The 22,238-nt window shown below is 36.5% G+C and overlaps 1 protein-coding gene across 1 annotated transcript in view; it reads right to left on the reverse strand.

The window, feature by feature from the left end:
- The window catches only part of LOC148956293 (uncharacterized), a 28,453-nt gene extending 7,145 nt beyond the window's left edge, over nucleotides 1-21,308 (reverse strand). Inside the window, exons 1-3 of the mRNA XM_089090287.1 lie at nucleotides 21,273-21,308; nucleotides 17,334-17,509; nucleotides 2,671-2,880 (exon numbers count right to left, since the gene is read on the reverse strand). Coding sequence (XP_088946413.1) covers nucleotides 2,671-2,880; nucleotides 17,334-17,414 — 291 coding nt within the window. The 5' untranslated portion in view covers nucleotides 17,415-17,509; nucleotides 21,273-21,308. The remainder of the gene's footprint in view (nucleotides 1-2,670; nucleotides 2,881-17,333; nucleotides 17,510-21,272) is intronic.
- Between the last annotated feature and the right edge of the window lie 930 nt (nucleotides 21,309-22,238).

Here is a 22,238-nt window from a genome sequence, read left to right on the forward strand (position 1 = left end):
TTCCTTCTTTAAGTAATAAATGTTAATTTTCCTATTATTTTTTGACGCCATTTTGGGTTCTCTTAACTGCGTACGTGTTTAATTGACCACGAGGGAAAAAGTGCGCAGTTAGGGAGATTGGCCAGTATATTAGGAGCCCTGGGATTGGCTGGAAAGATTCATTTACCACCCCTAGTAACCCCCACCGCGTGCTGCGGTTAGGAATCCCTTGGGGAAGATCCCCTGCGGGAAGTCGCAGAAGATAGCCATTTTTTTCAATGCACAACTGGCGGACAAGTTGTGATCCCTTAACCGAGATTTTGCCTGTCTGATCTGGAGTCATTTGGAGATACTCTCTCCCAGTCACTTCATACTTCACCTAAACCGTTGTCCAGCAACCCTATTCATAGCTGTTATTCTTCATGGGAACCGAATATTATTTTCGGCAAATTGTATTCAGTGGGAGATGTATCCAAATTTCATTTTCAATTAGCATCAACGTATATTCTTCAGTTAATTATCCCAGGGGAGGGAAACCAGAAAAAAGCAATTCATGGTTCGATCAGATTTTTACTTCATTTCCTGAACCCTTATCGTTTTCACAGGCCTGTGTATTTTCAGCCTTAGACTATTTGAAATTATGCCAAGGGGCAATTTACTTTTTTTTTTATCAAGATTTGGGTTGTTTACACAGATGGAAATTAAGAGGCTAGTGCAGCCAACTTTTCACGATGGCTGGCATCATCGAAATTGCCAGAAACTGATTCTCTGCTCCTCTCAAATGTAAATTCGTGAGAGCGAGAAAATTTGTTGTTTTTTATTTGTGCTGTGCACAATGAATTCCTACGAATTTTGGGGACTTGGATTTTCAAAAACCAAATGCGCATGTTAGACGATCTAGACCATGGTGGTCCTACAATTGAGACGTGTCGAGGACAACAGATCCAGAGCCAAGCAGAGGAAGCAAAAGCATTGGTAGAAGAGAAGATACAAGTCTAATGATTTTGAGTTTAGTGCTATGACATTGTGTTTGAGTTTCAACCCAATCCAATGAGAATTTTGGCCCTTTATCTTAGGGGGGATGTGTTGAAACCCTTGGTCCCAGTTTTTCAGATAAATGTCCCTCCCAGATTTATTTCTTTCGGCCCCTTAATTATTTTCCTTCCTTAAGTAATAAATATTAATTTTCCTATTATTTTTTGACGCCATTTTGTTCCTCTTAACTGCGTACGTGTTTAATTGACCACGAGGGAAAAAGTACGCAGTTAGGGAGATTGGCCAGTATATTAGGAGCCCTGGGATTGGCTGGAAAGATTCATTTACCACCCCTAGTAACCCCCACCGCGTGCTGCGGTTAGCGGGCTGGGAGAATTTGTCCTTTTTGTGTTCAGGTCATTTTTATACAGCGTGAGTGTTAATACAGTAAGAATTTTTCTTACTGTACCTATTTTACTTTTCAGCTTAGGCCGAGACTAAAGGGTTAATTAGAAAATCTTATCGGTAAACTTTGGCTGTAAATTTGGCCATGGACCACCCGATCACGTTAGTATAAAAGAACCGTTGGAGTAACCGCGGAAATCCCACTAATTTGGGGCCCAAGAGGGATCGTCCCCCTCCAGTAAGTGGCATAGCAACTCTTTGCGCCATTTTTGCCTTTAAAAGTGGTGACCCCGCACAATAAACCTCCGATAAGGGGCTTAAAAAATCTAAGTCTTAAGAACCAGATGAATGCTTACTCTGGTTGATAAACAAGCTTAAAAAAAGATGACGCCTTTTTTAAGCTTATCAGCACCAAGGCTAGCTAGGCAGCGCCATATATAAAAATTACGAGTGATCTTGTTTCACGTAAATTCTGCATCTATTCCTGTAGAAACCCTTAGAAACTCCGGTCTCTTTATTGACTAATTTGAATAGTAATTTTCATTTAGCTAGGTGAACGGTTCTGTTAAGCTTAATGGATTGAAGTAATTATTCCCAGCTTAACAGCAACACTATATCCCACAATTGCCCCTTGAATTTTCTAGTGAAAAGGAGTTTTTCTATTAAGTCATCAATCTCTAAATCATCAATTCATAGCCATGCTATTGTTTCAGTCACTATTCTTAGCTCTCTAATCTCGGTATGGAATTAAGTGAACCAAATCTGAAAAGAAACCAGTTGAAATAAGGGCCCTAGAGTTTAAGAGCTGCTGTTAGGATCCTGATTTTTGGGCTTAAGTTAAACTCTGCAATAGTGTTTCTTACACAATTTAGTGTGGTACGCACTCGAAGTTTTTCAAAAACTGCTTTATTTTCCATTTGTTTTTACAATTCCAAAACTGGCAATCTAAGCGTAGTCTAGATCGGTGGTCTCTCCATGAGAGAATAAAGTTCAAATAAAAGAAATATTAGTGAACAGTCAGCAAAATTTAAGCTGAAAAAAATACAGCTTCTTAAAAGCAAAATTTATGCAACATGGAATAGCATACCCGTAAGGGTATGGTAAGGTTCAGGTAAGGGGCTCAACGTATTGGTTGTAATCTAATTCTACTGTACTAAAAGTAGGTTTTCAGTGAGCCCTTTGAGCCCTTTACCGTCAGAATTGAACACCCAAAGCAGTATATCAGGTTAGGTTACCCTGATATATTAGGTCCCAGTTACACCATCACTACTACAGGTGAAAAATTATCTTAACAATTACAAAAAAAAATACCTTCAACATTTTTTCAAGGCAGTTGAGGAGGTTTCGCAACAATTTATCGTCATCAACCTTCACGAGACGATCGCAAATTGGCTTAATTGCACCAGCAGAGATGATTCTCCTGACTTGGTATACCGTACCGCTCATCGTCATATTAGTTAAAGCCCTTGAAACTTCTTTCGTAGACTTAAAGTACTTAAGCCTCCAATTAAAGCGAAATACCTAAACACAAATGTAAATATATATATAATGTGTTATAATATATAATATATATATATATATAATATATATATATATAAACAGAAATTACAATATATGTAACCAAGTCAAACTCCTAACAAGCTTAAGTAGAAAGTTTTTAATTTTATAACTTTAATAAATCAAATAATATTAACATTTTGTAATAAAAGTAAAAAGTTTTTACTTTTATAACTTTAATAAATTAAATAATATTAACATTATGATTTTGATTACTAAATATCAGTATATGTATATTAAACTGACAATGCAAATTCATCTGTATTTTTTTCAGTAAAGTGCAAATTGTGTCCTGGCCTTGGGAAGGCATAGGGGATTTGCGCCCTACTTGTGCTAATTTCTGCTCGTTTTGAGTTTGACTCGGTTATTTATTGCATTTTGTTTTCGTTTTGGGTTTCATTTATTTATCGATGCTGATTTTTGGTAGTTTCAGGCTTGGTAGATTATTTGATTTAATTTTTACTCATTTTTGTTTAAAGGAGTTCTTTACTTTTCTTCGAAAAAAATTTTTTGTGGCAAACATTTTTTTTCAATTAATTTCTGTTCATTTTATATTGACATAGTCATTTCAGTCTTTTTTCAAAATAACACTTTAAAACTTTTTGGTTTTTAAGACTTTATAGTTTGGCCTGCTATTTGTATGCTGGAGATAAATTTTCAGCAATTTTAACAAGATACACCCTTTTAAAAATCTGGACAAAAATAGTACTGTTTAATTTAGTTTCATACCTCCTCTAGTTGACCGGAAATGAAAACTTGATACCATTCGTAAAAAACCTGTTTACTTTCTTTGATGGCTTTGATACACTTAGACTATTTGGATTTAGTTAAATTTTAAGAGCAGAAGTAGCCCCGAAAGTTTGATCATAATACCTTCAGTTGTTCTTGGGATACTGCTGAGATGCCTTATTGGGAATTCGCATTATCACAGTGCATTTTGATTTAATCTTAAGGCAACATTTAGTTTTTAAACATAAAGGGCAAATGGGAGGGGGGCGGGGGAGGGTGGAAGGGTTGTTAGTCGCCCTCCAATCACTTTCAACTATTAAAAAGGGCATCACCCCTTTCTGTTTCAATCGAATGAGCCCCTTTCGAGGTTCCCACGACAACTCCTTCGATACAAAGTGCCCTGGTCTAAACAACAACATCAACAAAAAACATCACTAATCACTTTCGACTATTAAAAAGGGCACTAGCGCTTTGAAATCCAAATCAAATGAGCCCTTTTTGTAGTTTCAACGACAACGCTGTCTATAAGAACTTATATACGCCCAGGTTACAACTTCAAACCCTTGCCCTGAGGGTTCGGGGGGGGGGGGGAGTGTCCTCCTCAAAAACATATTTTCTATCTGGAAATCAACTAGCCTACGGTGAACAAAATAGCTATCTCAAAATTTGATAGGATCTGTTTGGGGGAATGATGGGTGGGGGGGGGGGATTGGGCGAGGTGCCCCTCAATCACTTTCGACTATTAAAGAGGGCAATAGCCCTTTGAATTTCAAATCGAATGAGCCTGTTTTGAAGTTTCTACCACAACGCCTTCTATAAAACCTTATATACCTCCAGGACATAACTTAAGACCCTTGCTCTGAGGGTTGTGGGGGAGTGTCCTCCTCAAAATATATTTTCTATTTGAAAATCAACTACGATGAACAAACGGGCCATCTCAAAATTTTCATTGGATGTATTTGGGGGAATGGTGGGCGAGGGGGGGGGGGGCTAGTTGCCCTCCAATCACATTCGACTCATAAAAAGGGTACTAGTGATTTATAAGTAGTAGGTTAAATATGTCAGTGAGTTATATATTTCTGTATATAACTTATATAGTCAGTGAGTTATATATATTTATAAGTAGTAGGTTAAATATGTCAGTGAGTTATATATATTTATAAGTAGTAGGTTAAATATGTCAGTAAGCTATATATTTCTGTATATAACTTATATATTCAGTGAGTTGAATATAATTATAAGTAGTAGGTTAAATATGTCAGTAAGTTATATATTTCTGTATATAACTTATATAGTCACTGAGTTATATATATTAATAAGTAGTAGGTTGAATATGTCAGTAAGTTCTATATTTATGTATATAACTTATATATTTAGTGAGTTATATATATTTATAAGTAGTAGGTTAAATATTTAAGTGAGTTCTATATTTCTGTATATAACTTATATATTCAGTGAGTTATATGTATTTATAAGTAGTTTGCGTGTTTGGGTACCTCCATAGGAGGCACGGACCAAGGGGGGACCTTGTCCCTGGGGGTCCATAAGGGAATTTGGGACACCCTCGCCCGGGGTCATAAATACAGGCGGAGGAGGAAGAAGGCCCCTCAAATGTACACTCAAAAGGACCCACTGGTTTGTCCACAAGTCCCATGAATTGAATACCTTCTCCCAGTAATGGCTTAAATTGCATGGTGATGCAGAATTCTTCTAGGCTTGGTATGTTTTGACGGGCGTCTTTCGGCTGAATAACCTCTTCCTAGCTAATTTATCTACTATGGGTTGCCTCCCCATAGTAGCATAATATTTGTGGGCATGAATATATAATGGGATAGAGGTAATAGGCTTGAGAATGTCTCTGCAGAATTCTGACTCTTTTTGATAGAAGAGCATCGCCAAGTGCTGAAAACCATGTTGTGACCAAGATAAGCCCAGGATTGCACAAACCCTCCATTCATGGAGGTCCCAGGGACTTCTTGCTGTCCAGTTCTAAGCCGGCTTAAGCACTTCGGTGTAGACTTGAGAAGACATGTGATCCCCATCCTGCACTGGTATCCGGGATCATTGCTTTTCCTGAGGCGAAAATAATTTCAATGATTTAAAGAACATGAAAATTGGAACTTGGAATTTTACGACATTAAAAAATGACTATCGTATCGGCATTTTGACTGACGAATTCAGACGATTCGAACTGGATTTATTAGGAGTTTCAGAAACTCTTATCCCAGGGGTAGGAAGCATGAAATTAGGTGATATATAATTTGTTCACTCAGGCAGGAAGGATGGGGTACATAGACAGGGAGTAGGGCTCATGATGAATAAGGAAGCTGGTAAGTCTTGTTTAGGCTGGGAAGGTATTAATAATAGAATATTAATTACTCATTTTATGACTAAAAAGTTCAGTGTATCAGTTATAGTAGTATATGCCCCTGTCGAACCGACTGACGCAGATACTAGGGACTCAGATGAATTTTACTTACAGTTGCAGGAGCAAATAGACAAGGTCCCAGGTAGAAATAGGGATAGATGGTATCCCAGCCTAGGTAAATTTGGTGTAGGAAAAGAAAACAGTAATGGATACAGACTTTTGCAATTTTGTAGGTATAACAATCTAGTTATAACCAATACGGTGTTTGGTCAAAAGATGGCTCCTAAGATAACATGGTAGTCACGTGATGGCGAGACAGAATACCTTATTGTTTATGTGATAGTAAACCGAAGACTGGCATGATCAATACAAAATACTACGGTATATAAGAATGCTGTAATTGTTATTAAAAGTAAACATCGCAGTCTAGTAGTGTCAAGGGTTAATTTAAAGCTGAAATATCGGAGGGTTAACTACCTTTCAGGAAGTTATGATGTTGTTAGGCTCCAGGATGAGAATTTAAGGGAAAATTTCCAGGAACAGTTGAATACTAAACTTGAGAGTATAAAATTTGATAATGTGGAAGGTGGTTGGAATAATTTTATAAAAATAATTTGTGAAGTTGCTGAAGGTGTATTAGGGAAGAAAGCTAGGACTGCAGCTAAAAATATTAGTGAAAAATCTTTATGTTCAATAGAAAGGAGAAAAGACTTGTAAAAGAATTATCTGAGTGATAAATCGTATGAAAACAAAAGAAATGTAAAGAAAGTGGAGAAAGCATTAAAATATGAACTACGGAGGTGTGAAGTAGAGGCCATGGATAAAATTGCCGATGATCTGGAAGATGCAGCTAGACGGCATAATAGTAAAATTTTGTACTGGCACGTTAACAAATTGAGAGGGAGTAGTCAATGCAGACTTCTCCCAGTTAAAGACAGGAATGGGGTCGCAATTAGCGATAAGGAAAAAACTAAAGAGAGATAGGCCGAACATTTTGAGAACTTGCTTAACCGAGATAGAGTTGCAGGAAAAAATATAGAGGAAAATGAAAACGTTTGTGATACTTTGGATGTGAAGGAAAATTTGTTTTGTGAGGAGAAATTAGCAACAGTACTAAAAGCATTAAAGAATAACAAGGCTCCAGGTGCTGATAGGGTGGTAAATGAGTTTCTTAAATATGGTGGATCTGAGGTTAGAAATAAGTTACTGAAGATTATGAATATGATATTTAAAAGAGGAGATGTACCTAACGATTTTACGAAAACCTTAATTAAGCCACTTTATAAGAAAGATGATAAAAGTGAGTGTGGTAATTATCGAGGCATTAGTCTGGTCTCTGTAGGTAGCAAATTACTTAGTAATAGGATACTTTTTAGGCTTAGAAATACTGTAGAAAAAGTTTAATGAGAAGAGCAGTGCTGTTATAGAAAAGGTAGAGGATGCTTCGACCGAATTTTCACTCTTAGGCTAATAATTGAGAACTGCCTTAGTTGTCACAACATCTTTGGTCTTCAGTTTTATAGATTACGAGCAACTGTTCGATTCTGTTGATAGAAGAGCTTTAGCAAAGGTTTTATCCTTGTATGGTATACCAGACAAATACATTAAAGTGATTAGTGTTATGTAAGAGAATAACACTGCTGCGGTTAAGGTAGGAAATGAGGTTAGCAGCTGGTTTTGTATTAAATCAGGAGTTAAACAGGGCTGTGTTCTATCCCCCTTTATATAGATTATTTGGATGGACTTTGTCTTAAGGAGCACAGGAAAGGCAATGGGAGACCACGGAAACAAATGGTGAGGAAAAAGTCTCCGTGACTTAGATTATGCTGATGATTTAAACATCCTAGATGAAAGCGTGAGCAAAATGAATGAAATTTTAGAAGTTTTGCGAGTTCAGGGTGCTAGAATAGGTTTGAAAATTAATTTTAGGAAGACTAAGTAACTCATGCTAGGAATAAGTGAAGATGAAAAGGTGACGTTGGGTAATGAAAAGATTGATCAGGTGGGCAGCTTCACTTACCTTGGTAGTATTATTAGTAAAGATGGTGGGAGCAGTGAAGATTTTGAAAATAGAATAGCCAAGGCTCAGGGTGTTTTTTCACAGTTAAAAAAAGTCTGGAAGAATAGGAAGATAAGTCTGCAAACCAAGATTAGAATATTAGAAGCTACAGTGATGACAGTGGTCAAATATGGCTCTGAAGCATGGACGCTCCGAAAAGCGGATGAAGATTTGCTAGATGTTTTCCAGAGAAATTGCTTAAGGATTGGTCTGGGTACCCGGCTGACTGACCGTATTTAAAACAATAGGCTATACGAAAAATGTGGTTCAATACCGCTCTCTAGGGCTATAATGAAAAAAAGGCTGAGGTGGTTAGGGCACGTTGTGCGGATGAAGGATGACAGATTGCCGAAGGTTGTTCTTTTCGGCCAACCATCTAGGGCTAAACGGAAAGCAGGTCGTCCCCGTCTGGTGTGGGAGGACGTCATAAAGAAAGATTTAAAGGAAATGGGAACTTCGTGGGCGGGTGTAAAAAGGGAGGCTTTGAATAAATTGGGGTGGAGGAGGTTCGTGTGTAGCTGTGTTGGCCTCAGGCGGCTTGGTGCTGCGGTGAGTTGTTAGTAGTAGTAGTAGTAGCCCTGAGGGTTGTGGGGGAGTGTCCTCCTCAAACACATATTTTCTATCTGGAAATCAACTACGATGAACAAAGGGGTCATATTAAAATTTTGATTGGATGTATTTGGGGGAATGGTGGGTGCGGTGGGGGGGGGGGGGCTAGTTGCCCTCCAATAACATTCGACTCGTGAAAAGAGTACTAGCCCTTTGAGTTTCCAATCAAATGAGCCCCTTTTGAAGTTGCTACCACAACGCCTTCTATAAAATCTTATATACCTCCAGGGGATAACTTAAAACCCTTGCCCTGAGGGTTGTGGGGGAGTGTCCTCCTCAAAAACATATTTTCTATTTGAAAATCAACTACGATGAACAAAGTGGCCATCTTAAAATTTTGATTGGATATGTTTGGGGGAATGGTGGTCGGGGGGAGGGGGTCTAGTTGCCCTCCAATCACTTTCAGCTAGTAAAAAGGGTACTAGCCCCTTTGATTTCCAATCAAATGAGCCCCTTTCGAAGTTTCTACGAAAACATCTTCTATAAAAACCTTATATGCCCCAGGGCATATAACTTAAAACCCTTGCCCTGAGGGTTGTGGGGGAGTGTCCTCCTCAAAAACATATTTTCTATGTGGAAATGAACTACGATGAGCAAAGTGGTCATCTTAAAATTTTGATTGGATGTGTTTGGGGGAATGGGGGGCACAGGGGGGGAGGGCTAGTTGCCCTCCAATCACTTTCGACTAGTAAAAAGTGTACTAGCCCTTTGAATTTCCAATCAAATGAGCCCCTTTTGAAGTTTCTGAGACAACGCCTTCTATAAAAACCTTATATGCCCCAAGGGCATAACTTAAAACCCTTGCCCTGAGGGTTGTGGGGGAGTGTCCTCCTCAAAAACATATTTTCTATCAGGAAATCAACTACGATGAACAAAGTGGCCATCTTAAAATTTTGATTGGATGTGTTTGGGGGAAGGGCGGGCGCGGGGGGAGGGGGGGGGGTTGCTAGTTGCCCTCCAATCACTTTCGACTAGTAAAAAGGGTACTAGCCCCTTTAATTTCCAATCAAATGAGCCCCTTTTGAAGTTTCTACGACAACGCCTTCTATAAAAACCTTATATGCCCCCAGGGCATAACTTAAAACCCTTGCCCCGAGGGCTGTGGGGGATTGTCCTCCTCAGAAAGGTATTTTCTATCTGGAAATCAACTACGCTGAACAAAATGGCTATCTCAAAATTTTGATTGGATGTGTGGGGGAATGATCGGCGTGGGGGGGGGGGGGCTAGTTTCTCTCCAATCACTTTTGACTATGCAAAAAGGGCACTAGCCACTCCAATTTCCAATCGAATGAGCCCCTTTTCAAGTTTCTACGACAATTCCAATACGAAGTGCCCGGGTATAAAGATATGCATAGAAATATATAAAGCATCGAATTCAGGAATAAGAATAACAGGGATGCAATGCTCCTCCCTATAAAAACACCTCTACGCATGGCACTGGGTAATAATGATGGATTTATTGTCCCCAGGGGACGAGCAATGTTCTGTAGCAAATTTGGCTACAGTCATTGGGGTTTTCATCCGATATGGATCTTGTTTTGTTTTATTGTTCGAGCTCCCGGAAAAAATTGAAACATCGGCAAATATCATTGGGGTTTATTAGCAACAGGAATTCGTCCTACGCAAATCGAGCATCGATGGTCTATCCGTTCATTTGAGATGGAAAAAATGCATATGTAGAGATTGATACAACAAAAGTCAGCTACTGATTTTTTTTATGATAGGAAATAGAACAAATGTAATACACAGAAGTTGCTAATAGACATAGCATTTTCAATTGTCTTATTGTTTTGATAAATTATGAATAATAGATTATACAAGTATATAATGAAAACTCATTTAGTCTAAAAATTTAAAAGAGAACTTGCATAACACGAAAAGCTTTCAGGAAAAGAGATTAGCTTCAATTAAAAACACGTATAAATATATATATATATATATATATATATATATATATATATATATATATATATATATATATATATATATATATATATATATATATATATATATATATATATATATATATATATATATATATATATATATATATATTGGAAGTTAAGCTGGTGTTGGCCCACCAGATAAACAACAGTTTTTTGTCAGTGATGCTAGTGATTACATGACTGAGCCGTCCGAAATCGCTTCAGTGGAAAGAAATTTAAGTTCTTCCTTTAAAAGAATCAATGAGGAATCTGTTATGCCAAATTTCCCACTTTCAAAGGCAAAGAACAAGTTAAGGGAAAGACAAGGGAAAAGTATGCATGTGAGTCTGAAGTCCCGCAATCACTAATACAGTAGAGCTTGGGAAGAAGACCTTAGAGGATTTATTGCAAGATCACCCTATGACAGAAACAAGCCTTGGTGCAATTTCTGTTTGAAGGTATTCAAAGGACTACAGACCAATATGTTGCTTCACTCTCGTAGAAACTCGCACTTAGAATGAATTCATACTGAACAACTCACAATGAGTGTTTCTGAGTTTAGTAGAAATCACATGAAACCTTAGTCTGAGATCATTAACTCTCAAATAAGATAAGACTGGCTGCATGGTTTGCTAATGAACAAATTCCCAAATTGTGAAGGGAATGAAGATGAGAAGGACTGAAAGCAGTGGAATTATTATGCACGTTTTAGCATCATATGAAAGCGAAGAACTTCGTATGTTTCTGAGAGTGTCAAAATTATCCCTTATTGTTGATGAAACAACTGACCAAACAGCTACAAAGTGTCTTGTATTGATTGTTAAATATTGGAACAGTTCCTCTGACAAAGTTCATGAGGAATTTCTTGGTCTACTTCTTGGTAGAAGACACTTCGAACCGCGGGAAAAACTATTATCGACATATACCTAGAAAAATAAGACGTGATAGGTGTTGCTTTTGACAATGCTTCAGTGAACACTGGAACAGTTGAAGGTCTTGGAGTACAGCTTAAAAATGACATAGCGAGCCTGCTTGTTTTGGGTTGTATGAGTCATTCAACGGCACAGTGTGCAAGTTATGCAATGAAATTTCTACCAAATGGTCTTGAGCTTTTTCTTAGGGACTTAATAAAGTATGTGTCAGGAAGTAGCAAAAGGCAAAAAAAAACTTCTGGAAATACAAGAATTTCTGGAAATGCAAGAATTTGCAGAACAGGAGGTACATAAGCTTTTTCTAGTGGGTAATACACGTTGACTTTCAATGAAAAAAGCTCTAAATAGAAGGCTGGAAAAGGGGCATTTTTTCCGCTTTTATTTCCCAATCATGCGTTAAGTGCAGCGGCTCCGGATACACTGGCCAAGGAAAGAGCTGCAAACATTCTGAGGTATGTGCAAGACCTACTCGCAAACGCAAGCATGTATTTCTTGAGTTTTATGCTACAGAAAGTCAATAGCATCATTACTGACTTTCAGACCTCTGACACGCGGATTCATCTGCTTCTAAAAAGTACCCGTACACTTTTAAAATCAAAACTTAAATGTTTCATCATAGCTTCTGTATTTGAGAGGCAAAGCCCATTTTTAGTGAATCTTACCAAATAAAATTTTCTCCCCATGGAAGAGTTATATTTTGGCCAAAACACTATGTTGTACCTGCAAAATCACAATACTGAATTGGGTTCTATTGAAATTGCTAGATTTAGGGAGCACTGTTTGGCGTACATGGTAGAACTTGTTAGTCAGATCAGAATTATAATTGACCACAAAGATGAAACATTGAAAGCACTCTTCTGCAGCTGCTATTAGACAATTTACACTACTGGGTAACATCAAGATCAAATTACGCAATCGTCTTCTAATGCAAACGACTAATTGTTTAATGCATGTGAAGAAACTAATCTGCCGTTCAGGAACGTCACTGCAATCCTGAAATATACTTTTGGAAATGAGCAAAAAATACTCCGATTGGCCTATATATATCCGATGGGAAATTTTCCGAAGAAAATTTTCCTATTTGAAATTAATCGTAACAATATTTACATTCCTGGGCAGCACAGAATGTGGCAGCAACCTTTGGTTGACTTTGTCGATTAAAGTATTGAGGGACCAACTATAGCTTAGTTTTTTTTTTTTTTTTTTTTTTTTTTTTTTTTTTTTTTTTAAATACTCCTGGAATAGCTAGTATTGAGTTTAGTGCTTGTATTAAATGATTTTTTTTTCGTTTTTATTATATTTGATGCTAGCTGGCCGCTGTGAAAAAGGTTTCCAAAGCGTCTTTTGGTCAATATTCCAAGGGATAATGAGGGGGTTATAAATGGGCGTGTTTCAAATTCGCCTGGTCTGTGTCTTCAATGTTAAGAATTTAAGTAGATTAACCTTAGTTGATGTATCACTAATCTTGGAGGACAAGTGTTATTAATTAATCCACAAAAAAGTCAGTCCTTCTTTACTGTATCCCACTGCTCAGCATAAGCAAAACAAACAGACGAGAAAAGAGGGGAACTGATGAAACAAAAGGTTCGAATGAGGAAAGAGGGACATTTCCTTCAAACTCTTATCAGGGGAGAAAACGAGAAACTCGAAATAATTAATTATTTATTCATCGGTCTATTTGGGCGTAATTACGCGTAAAATATCCGAATCATATCAAATAGGGAAATTACCTAATTTAATGATATCAAATACGAAAATACAAATCAAAATACAAGAAAAAACAAGAAGAAAATTTTTCTATATGAAAATAATTGTAACAATATTCAAATTCCTGGGCAGCGCTGAATGTAGCAGCAACCTTTGGTTGGCTTTGTCGATTAAAGTATTGAGGGGCCAACTAAAGCTTAGTTTTTTTTTTTTTTTTTTTTTTTTTTGGTTTTTTTTTTACTACTGACAAACTCAGTATATATCAACCCTCGAAAAAAAAAAACGCGTCTGAGGAAGATTTTTTTCTTCAGGAAAATATTATACACTTTCCCCAAAGGGCAGCCAGAGCATATTCCGTTACTGCTTAAACCCGATATTCTCTATTTCCTGACACCCAATCAAAGCCGTTTTCTATAAAAAATGCAAAATATATGCAGGCTAAGGCTTTGTAACTTCACCCCCCCCCCCCCCACAAAAAAAAATCTAATTTACCATTTGCTCCCGATTTATCTAGCTATCAGAGGCAACGCTATAGCGTTGCCTATAGTAAGGACCATACGGCTACAATGTTTCAATTTTTCCAGAGGCACTTCAAATGGAAGGGGTGGTCGTATAAACCTCGGAGGGGCTCATTCGATTGAAAATCGGGAGTTCTAGTGCCCTTTTTTAGGATTTAAGTCATCGGAGGGCAACTAGCACCCCCACGCCCTTTTTCCCCAAATGCATCCCGTAATAATTTTTAGATAGCCATTTTGTTAAAAATAGTTCAAAGATCAGATAATAGAAACTCCAGTGTCGACAAAATCCCCTAGGGCTCGGGGAAAGGCATTGTAAGTTATGCACTGGGGAAATAAATGGTTCTTATGGAAGGAATGCTTGTATAAACTTCAGAGAGGGCTCATTTGATTGGAAATTGAAAGTTCTAGTTCACTTTTTAGAGTCAAAATAGATCGGAGGGGCAGCTAGGCCCCCCACCCCTTAAAGGGGTCATTGTCTTTTTATTTTATTTTTTCCCTGAGGCACTTCAAATTAAAGGAGCGGTCGAATAAACTTCGGAGAAGGCTCATTCAATTGGAAATCAGAAGTACTAGTGCCTTTTTAAGAATCAAAAGCGATCGGAGGGCATCTATTCCCCCCAACGCCTTTCCCCCAAATGCATCCGATTAAAATTTTAAGATAGACATTATGTTAAAAATAGTTCAAAAATCAAAGAGCAAAAACTCCACGGTCAACACAACCCAACCGGGCCCAGAGGAGTTGGTTCTTATGGAGGGGTGCTTGTATAAACCTCAGAGTGGACTCATGTGAATATAAATTAAAATTCTAGTTCACTTTTTAAGAGTAAAAAAGGATCGGCGGGAAACTAGTTCCCCCCCCCCCGCGCTCTTCTTCTCCAAACCCATCTGATAAAAATTTTGAGATAGCCATTTTGTTAAACTTAGTTCTAAGATCACATAATAAAAACTCCAGTGTCGACAAAATCCCCTAGGGCCCAGGGACAGGCGTTGTAAGTTATGCGCTGGGGGCATGAATGGTTCTTATGGAAGGGATGCTCGTTTAAATTTCAGAGAGGGCTCATTTGATTGGAGATTGAAAATTCTAGTTCACTTTTTCAACTAACGAACAAAAATATTTTGCTATTGAAGCATAAATGACACCCAAAACGAACAGAAATTAAATAAACAATCATAGAAAACAAACATACAGTAGGTAGTAATGTAAATGAGTAAATAAATCTTGAAACGAGTGAAACTTAAATTGTTTATGCAAATCAAGCTTGAAACGAACAAAAACCTCTACAAAGAAGAGTTTGGGTTTTGCCTCCTTCTCTCACTGTAAAAATCTAAAACCTACTGCGTCATTGGCGCTTTACTGAAAACTATATGAGTCTTGAACAGTCTTGAAAAGTAAAAATAAAATAAAATTGAACGTTTGATATAATAAACGCTATTAATTGTTGAAAGAGCATCAGTTATAGATTTTATTTCGCAGTAATTGTATCTTTATTTTCAATGCTGTAATAACTGCGAAAGAAAATCACACTTACTCTGCCTCACACTTAGAGTATTAAAAGACAAACCCTACCCAAATCCCAAACGGATATGGCTTAAAACAATAGATGGCAGCACTTTCGGATTCATTTCTTTTTTTATTTCTAGACTTTTCAATTCTGATAAACTGTGGCTTCAACTGCTCAAAACTGAGACCCATGGGTCAAAGTTGCCCATGCTCCCTCTTTACTTGTGTATGTTCGCTCATTGTGGTCGCAGCGGTAGCTGAAATCTAGTAAGGTGCAAATCACGGCCCATAGCAACCAAAAATTAAAAAAACAATTACAAAAAAGATAATGCGGCCCATAATAAACAAAAATTATAGAGTTAAAAAAATTGTTATTTGTAGCTGGTTCGGGAATGGTAACCATTATATCTAGATTAGTCTTAATAGTAAAATTTTATTGTGAAACAAATTTAAGAGGATTTGGAAAAAAAGCAAATCTCTAAAAACAATGGCGTTGGATCAAAATAAGAAGTACACCATTGGAATTGCCATGACAGAAAACACTCTAAAGAAAATTACAGTCCCCTGGGTTGAACAACAAGGAACATCACTTTTTTGCATGGATAGCACTAATGTGTCCTCTTTATTCCTGCTGCTAGCAGGGCACTGGAAAACTAGAGAGCTATTTCAGGGCTCATTTGAAACAAAATCTATTAAAACGAGCTGAGCTACCAAGTGGGTAGCAAAAAGGAGCTGAAAAATCTAAACTAAAGCTCCGAATCAAGGATATTTCTCAATTACAAGAGGGTTTTTTATATGTCTTCCCTATTCTTCGTCGAGCTTAAATCCAATAGATTTTTAATCCTTTCTTCAAGAATTTAAAACTCAAACAACATAGGGAAAAAAGAGGAAAGTAAAAAGAACCAAAAGATAGTGTTATTTAGAAATTCATTGAAAAAACAATATGTTTATCAGGGTACGTGTCGATTAATAGGGAAATCGTAAAAATACTAAAGTGAAAAAAAAAATATATCTGCAACCCCCCGCACCCCCCGTCACATTGAGCTCTTGTATCAATTGATAAGTATATTTCGTTCCAACTCGATCGTGTAAACCATTAGAAACTTATATTATTTTTAAAGGGAATAAAAGATGATAAAAACTAAGGAAAAGCGAATAAACTTACATATTATCCTACTAATTAGACGATGCCAAAAAGGTATCGCAAAACAATGGAGTTGTCTAAAGGAAAAAAAGGTCATAAATTTGCCTATAGGGAAATAAGTCAGGAAAGTATATCCATAATTATAAAACGATTTCGAGTGGCTAAATGTTAGTATCCCCCGGGCTGATTTGAATCTATAAAAGAAAGTATCGCCGTAGAGTTGGCGTTCCCTTGGTTACCAAATATATTGCGCAACACTGCAGCTTTTCAAGGAGATTGAAAACTTTCGATAAACTCTCTGTCAGAGATTAATCAACTTCGTTAAGAATAAATTGTAAACAGCGGAGCTTCGACTACATGATCTAAGAGGTCGAAAAATAAAGGTAAAATCAAACTCTTTTTCAATAAGAATTGGAATGTTTTTACTCTTTGGAAAGCAAGGGGGGAGAGGAGTTAAAAAAATAGTCGGACCACTAATTTCTATTTTTTGGGGGATAAGATCCTTCAGATCAACTTAAAGAGGGGACAAAGGAGTCTCCAACGCCCTCCACCTTTGTGCAAAAATGTTTGAGAAGTAGATTTTTGTAAATAGCCACTGTGATCCATAATATAATCTTTGGGGGAAGAAATACCCCCTACCTAGAACGTAAAAAAGCGAACACTAAATATCTATCACTTTTTTGACACCAACTTGATAATATTGACTCAGAAAATGCTTGTTTTCCAATTTGTGGTTTTCTCATGGCAACACTTTTCTAATAAAGGTGTTTAATCAAGAAGACTACGTATTATGAATAAACTCATTAACGAATTGATTAATGAAGAATTTCTACGGATTACGGCCTTGGAGGCATAAGCTAATATTTCAAATCACTTTTTAATATTCACAAGTGGTTCTTAACTTAAAGAAGTAGGAGGCAAATACCTGAGTATCTGTTCCAGTGACAATGTTGCCAATAAAACGGAGTGCAGGGGTAACAATGTTAGTGTCGTCACTATTTAGCATTTTATTAGCTCGAGGTATCTGACCAACATCAATAACCAGCTGAATTTGGTAGTTACCCGTACCTGAGATGTACGAAAGAGCCCAGCATGCCTCGGCTAGAAAAAAATATGAATACCTACTAAGCAATAAGTACTTTTCTATCTTTTCCATTGAGATGTCATGTGTTTTCTTTGAGATGAAATGTACGTCATCGTGGTCTAAGATCAAAACCTGCCGGACAAGTTTAGCCCTAGCAATATTTTTCGACAGTGGGCAGCCGAGCCATTTCTTTATCTTTTCTTTGGGGTGCATCATCTTATGATTTTATAAGAGGTATCCGGAATAAGCGAACATCTATCTTAACTAACAAGTTATGTGCGTCTTTATAAGAGGGGAGGGGCCTCCCAAGGACACAACTTGAGACATGAAAATCTTAGTAGGAAAATCGTTTGGCATTAAAAATTTCACCGATTTATTTATTTCGCTTCGATCCCATTTTCTTTGGTCTATAGAAAATAGTAATAAATAAACATTACAGCTGTTTTTAACATATAGTATTTATTTACCAAGATTCACAGCTGAAAGCTATAGCCACCTATTGCACCACTTATTTTTTGAACAGCCATTGTCTAAATCAAAATAATTTCCTAGATTGGAGAAGCCAGTGATTGGCTCTGCAACATTGGTTATAATAGATCTCCGTGCAAAGGCAATTAGAAGAAAACACAATGAATCTTGGATTTTCGGTAATTGGAGCAGTTGCCCAATGAAACGGATCCAGTAATAACTTATTTTCTTTTTCATTGCAGACAAAAAAGAAAGAGATATCTAAGGCTGTTTCCAGGGTGGTGCTCTAGTAACATAATATAAAGAAACATGAAACCTTAGACAAACTGAAGAGAGAGTGGTCAAGTAACAAACCCTGTCTAAGAACAATAAGTAGAAACAACGGGGACATTTTTTTTTATACAAAACAGTGGAAAAGAAATTTTATATGAATATTTCAACCCTATATCCAAGGTCCGTCCTCAGCAAAACAAACAAAGAGAAAAAAAACAATATAAAAAAACTCAAATTAAAATTCGATCAGGAGTTTTTTTTTTTTTTGTAAACAGCCCTAATATCATTATTTCAAGGAAGTTCAGGAAGGACCGGCCCCCAGCACACAGATTTTTATGATGGACGTTCGCTTCCATATTGGCAACGCTTTACTTACAACGACATTTTCAAAAACTGAATAAAAGCTTGTTTTATAAAAAAGAAATGAAATTAAAAAGTAATATATAATTTTTAGACCAGCAAAACATATACCGAATAGAAGGGCTGCAACTCTTCAAAACCCCCTCTCCGTCTTAACGCTTAAGAGGCGCACGAAATATACCCAAAACTTGATCTATTGCTGGAAGCACCCAAACTAAGCACATTAATGTTTCTAACATTTTAATAAGAGTTCAAAGTTGAAAATCTGGATTTTGTTTAGAAAAGCCCAAGGTAAAGTGAAGGAAGTGGTAGCTCCACAAATATCCTGGGCAACTTCCGTCCGTTTCAAGTTTTACTATCGTTTTTTTTTCACCTTATTCTATCACCTTTTGTATCTCGTTTGAAAATATAAACTAGACGAAACGAATATATGATAGAAAAGGCAAAAGTTGTTATCCATCTTCTACTCCAAATATGTTCCAATAGGAGGAATAAAGCCCCTTTATGCCACTTCCAAAGTATATGTGCTTACCGAGCAAGGTAAAATCCTCAGAGTTGATAAAAAGACATCCTAAAAAAATCTATTGGTTCAAATCTTGTGATTTTCCAATTAACTTTAAAAGATGTGCAATTTTGATTGCTTTGGCATCAAGATAAAATATAGTTGAAGTTTGAATGAGATTAGTTACAATCAAACACTAATTGCTCGATAAAGAAAAATTGAACTATAATAGCTTATAAATTAGCAAGCTTAACTACTGAATTGATAATTTGACAAAAAAAAAAAAAAAAAAAAAAAAAAAAAAAAAAAAAAAAAGGTAATTTTTTGGGGCAATGATGACGGTTTGGCCAAGGTCCTTCCCGAAATATCTGCTTCGTGTATTCGCTGGTTTTTTTTTCAGTGTCTAATAATCACCTTCTTCTTATATTCTTGCATACGAAAATATTCAGCATATTTCGTTTGTGTCATTCTTCTGCAGGCGATACCAAGATTTTGAAGCAATATTGCCAGGATTACAAAATTTCAAGAAAACTTTTGCAAGAACTCTTATTCAGACTATCCAAAATTCTAAAGTTATTCAGTCTAGCAAATGGAAATCAGTAGCCTTGGCTGGTTTAATTTCGAAGGTGAAGGACTAATTATTGAGCTGGTGACACATGCTAAATTTATTCGAGAGTATTTTCATATCCCTTAGCTCCATAAAAGTTATTTCTTCCAACAAAATTTCACAATTAATATTTTTCCACCCTACCCCTCCCCCTTGCACTTTGAGGACAGACTTGAAAGGTATGCCAACCAAATCTGTTACCTTTTACCAATCCCACCAATGACAGAAAAGACATTTCATCTACGACCACATTAATCCCATATGAGACATCTTTTTCTACGTGTTATTGTATCATGAAGTTTTAGCTTTTTATCCCCTCCTCCACACTTTAAGGGTCAATTTGACCAATTTAGCCTAGGTAGGGCGATGCAGATTTTAGTTATTTTAATGAGCACATTTTTCTTTATTTAATGCTGTAAAAAATTGTGTCGCAATTTATTCAGGGTCTATCCCTATCCCTTTTTTGTCACATCTTTATTATACCAGAACTTCGAGCTCAGATTTTGGCGGTACCAAAACAAGAAAAATCCTACTTTAAGCATAGAATTTGTATATGACGTTAAATAAAATATTCAGTAATGCGAAATTATTAAGTGTTACTAATTTAGCAAAACAATTCATATTTCATTTGCTGCAAATTGGTCAATAAAAACTGGGGTTTCCTGCAGGGCCAGATTAACCCCCTACACAGGCAAAGAACAAACATCATCAGTGGACCCCAGCTTATTTTATTTGTTTAGAGGTCTCAACACCAAACACACGATTATATACACACCCGAACACAGGATTCCTCGGCCTGAAAAAAGGAGGAATGTAGCCTAGAAATACACTTTATTCTTGAGTTTATAACGAAACACTTTTAGAAAAAACCTTAAAAACCCCCACCCGAATTGCCACACATAAGTACACCCTTATTTACGGACAATCCTTTATACGACAGGTAGGGCCCATCAACACGAAGTAAGTAACTTGACAAGATTAGCAACGATAATAATAAGAAGAAGAATGATTTATTGAAAAAAAACATCAACAAAAAAATCTTGCTGCCTCCCCTAAAAAGCAAAGCTTGTCCGTGGGGGAGGTAGAGAAAACAAAATCCTTAAAACAAAGAATAGTTGGCCACCGACACCACTAATACCATCACACTAAACAATAAATACAAAATAATATAATATATTATACTTCCTCTGGGAACATCATATCAACAAAACCTCCACAATCAATAAATCAATCAATCAGTCAAAACTCATATTCAGCAAAAAGCAGTTCCTTAATGATTTTTCTAAAAATATTGGGGTCACGAATAGTCTTAATATCACTATTCAAACTATTCCATTTCCTCATACCTCTATAAAGAACAGAAAAATATGAATGAGAAGATATACCTCTAGGTACATAAAAGTCTGCGCTACCCCTTGTATCATGAGAATGAACATAATGGCTTGACAACACTGTATATAAAAAAAAGCAATTAAGTGGACACATCTAGAAATAATCTGTTTGTTATTTCCAAGAATTCATTTGCTCAGAGAACAAAGGAAGGTGTAAAGCTAATTTGAAGATTTCATACCCTTTTGCAATGAATAAAACTACTAGCACCACTGAGAGCACAGCATTAATTGCAAGCAGCAGTAGTACTAATAGCTATTGCTACTGGTACAACGTTAAAGTTTAAAAAAATAGAGCTTTCGGGCATTATCAGGTAACATCAGATAGCGCTGGTTGTTCTTGTGCTCTATTTAGTCTTCCTTTTGTCGGAGACTGGCTTGAACCTCCACTCTTATCAATATCCCCTTCTCTTTGCTTAAATACTGTCCCCTATTTACCTGATTACACTCATTTTAGCTTCTTATGACGGAACTGAATAGCTTTCCAGTCGCTATCTTTTTAACTGATTTTCCAAATTCAAATTAGCTGGCGGAATCACACTTTCAAATAAAAAAAAAGAATAGAAATAGCATATTACCAACAGTCAATTTACAAAGAAACCTGTAAATCTTAAATATAATTTTCCAAGGCTTTAGCAAGATAAATCTTAAAACTAGGAAACCAACATTTTATAGTTACAATGACGAACGATTGTCGAATGCAAGATGGGATTCAATGAGAATATGTATATTTTCTATCTGCCTTGTCGATGAGTAATGGGATGGTGACAACATCAGCTAGCAGTCTTAACTCTTTAACCTCCTTCCACCCAGACATTAGTTTAAGTCTGTGTTAACTTCAGATAAAGATGTTGAGTTTTGATTTTAGCGCAGCAAAGAGTAAACACAAGTATTACACTAAATTGCAAATAAGAACAGTTTAATAAATCCAGCTAAACTCCTTTCCCTGAAAACACTATGAACATGGTATAATTACTATAACAGGTTAGTATAATCAAAATTAGTATATGATTCAAGTTAATATAAACCAAATTAAAGGCAATTTGGCGTAAAACTAATCTAATAAATACATCAAGAAAGAGCATTGAGTTTTGCTTCATGTTGAACAAAAACAGAGAATGGTTCAGAAGAAAGTAGGCAAGAATGAT

This window comes from Artemia sp. Qi Xiang Cuo, chromosome 1, assembly GCF_049724085.1.
Source record: "Artemia sp. Qi Xiang Cuo chromosome 1, ASM4972408v1, whole genome shotgun sequence".
Lineage (NCBI taxonomy): Eukaryota > Metazoa > Arthropoda > Branchiopoda > Anostraca > Artemiidae > Artemia > Artemia sp. Qi Xiang Cuo.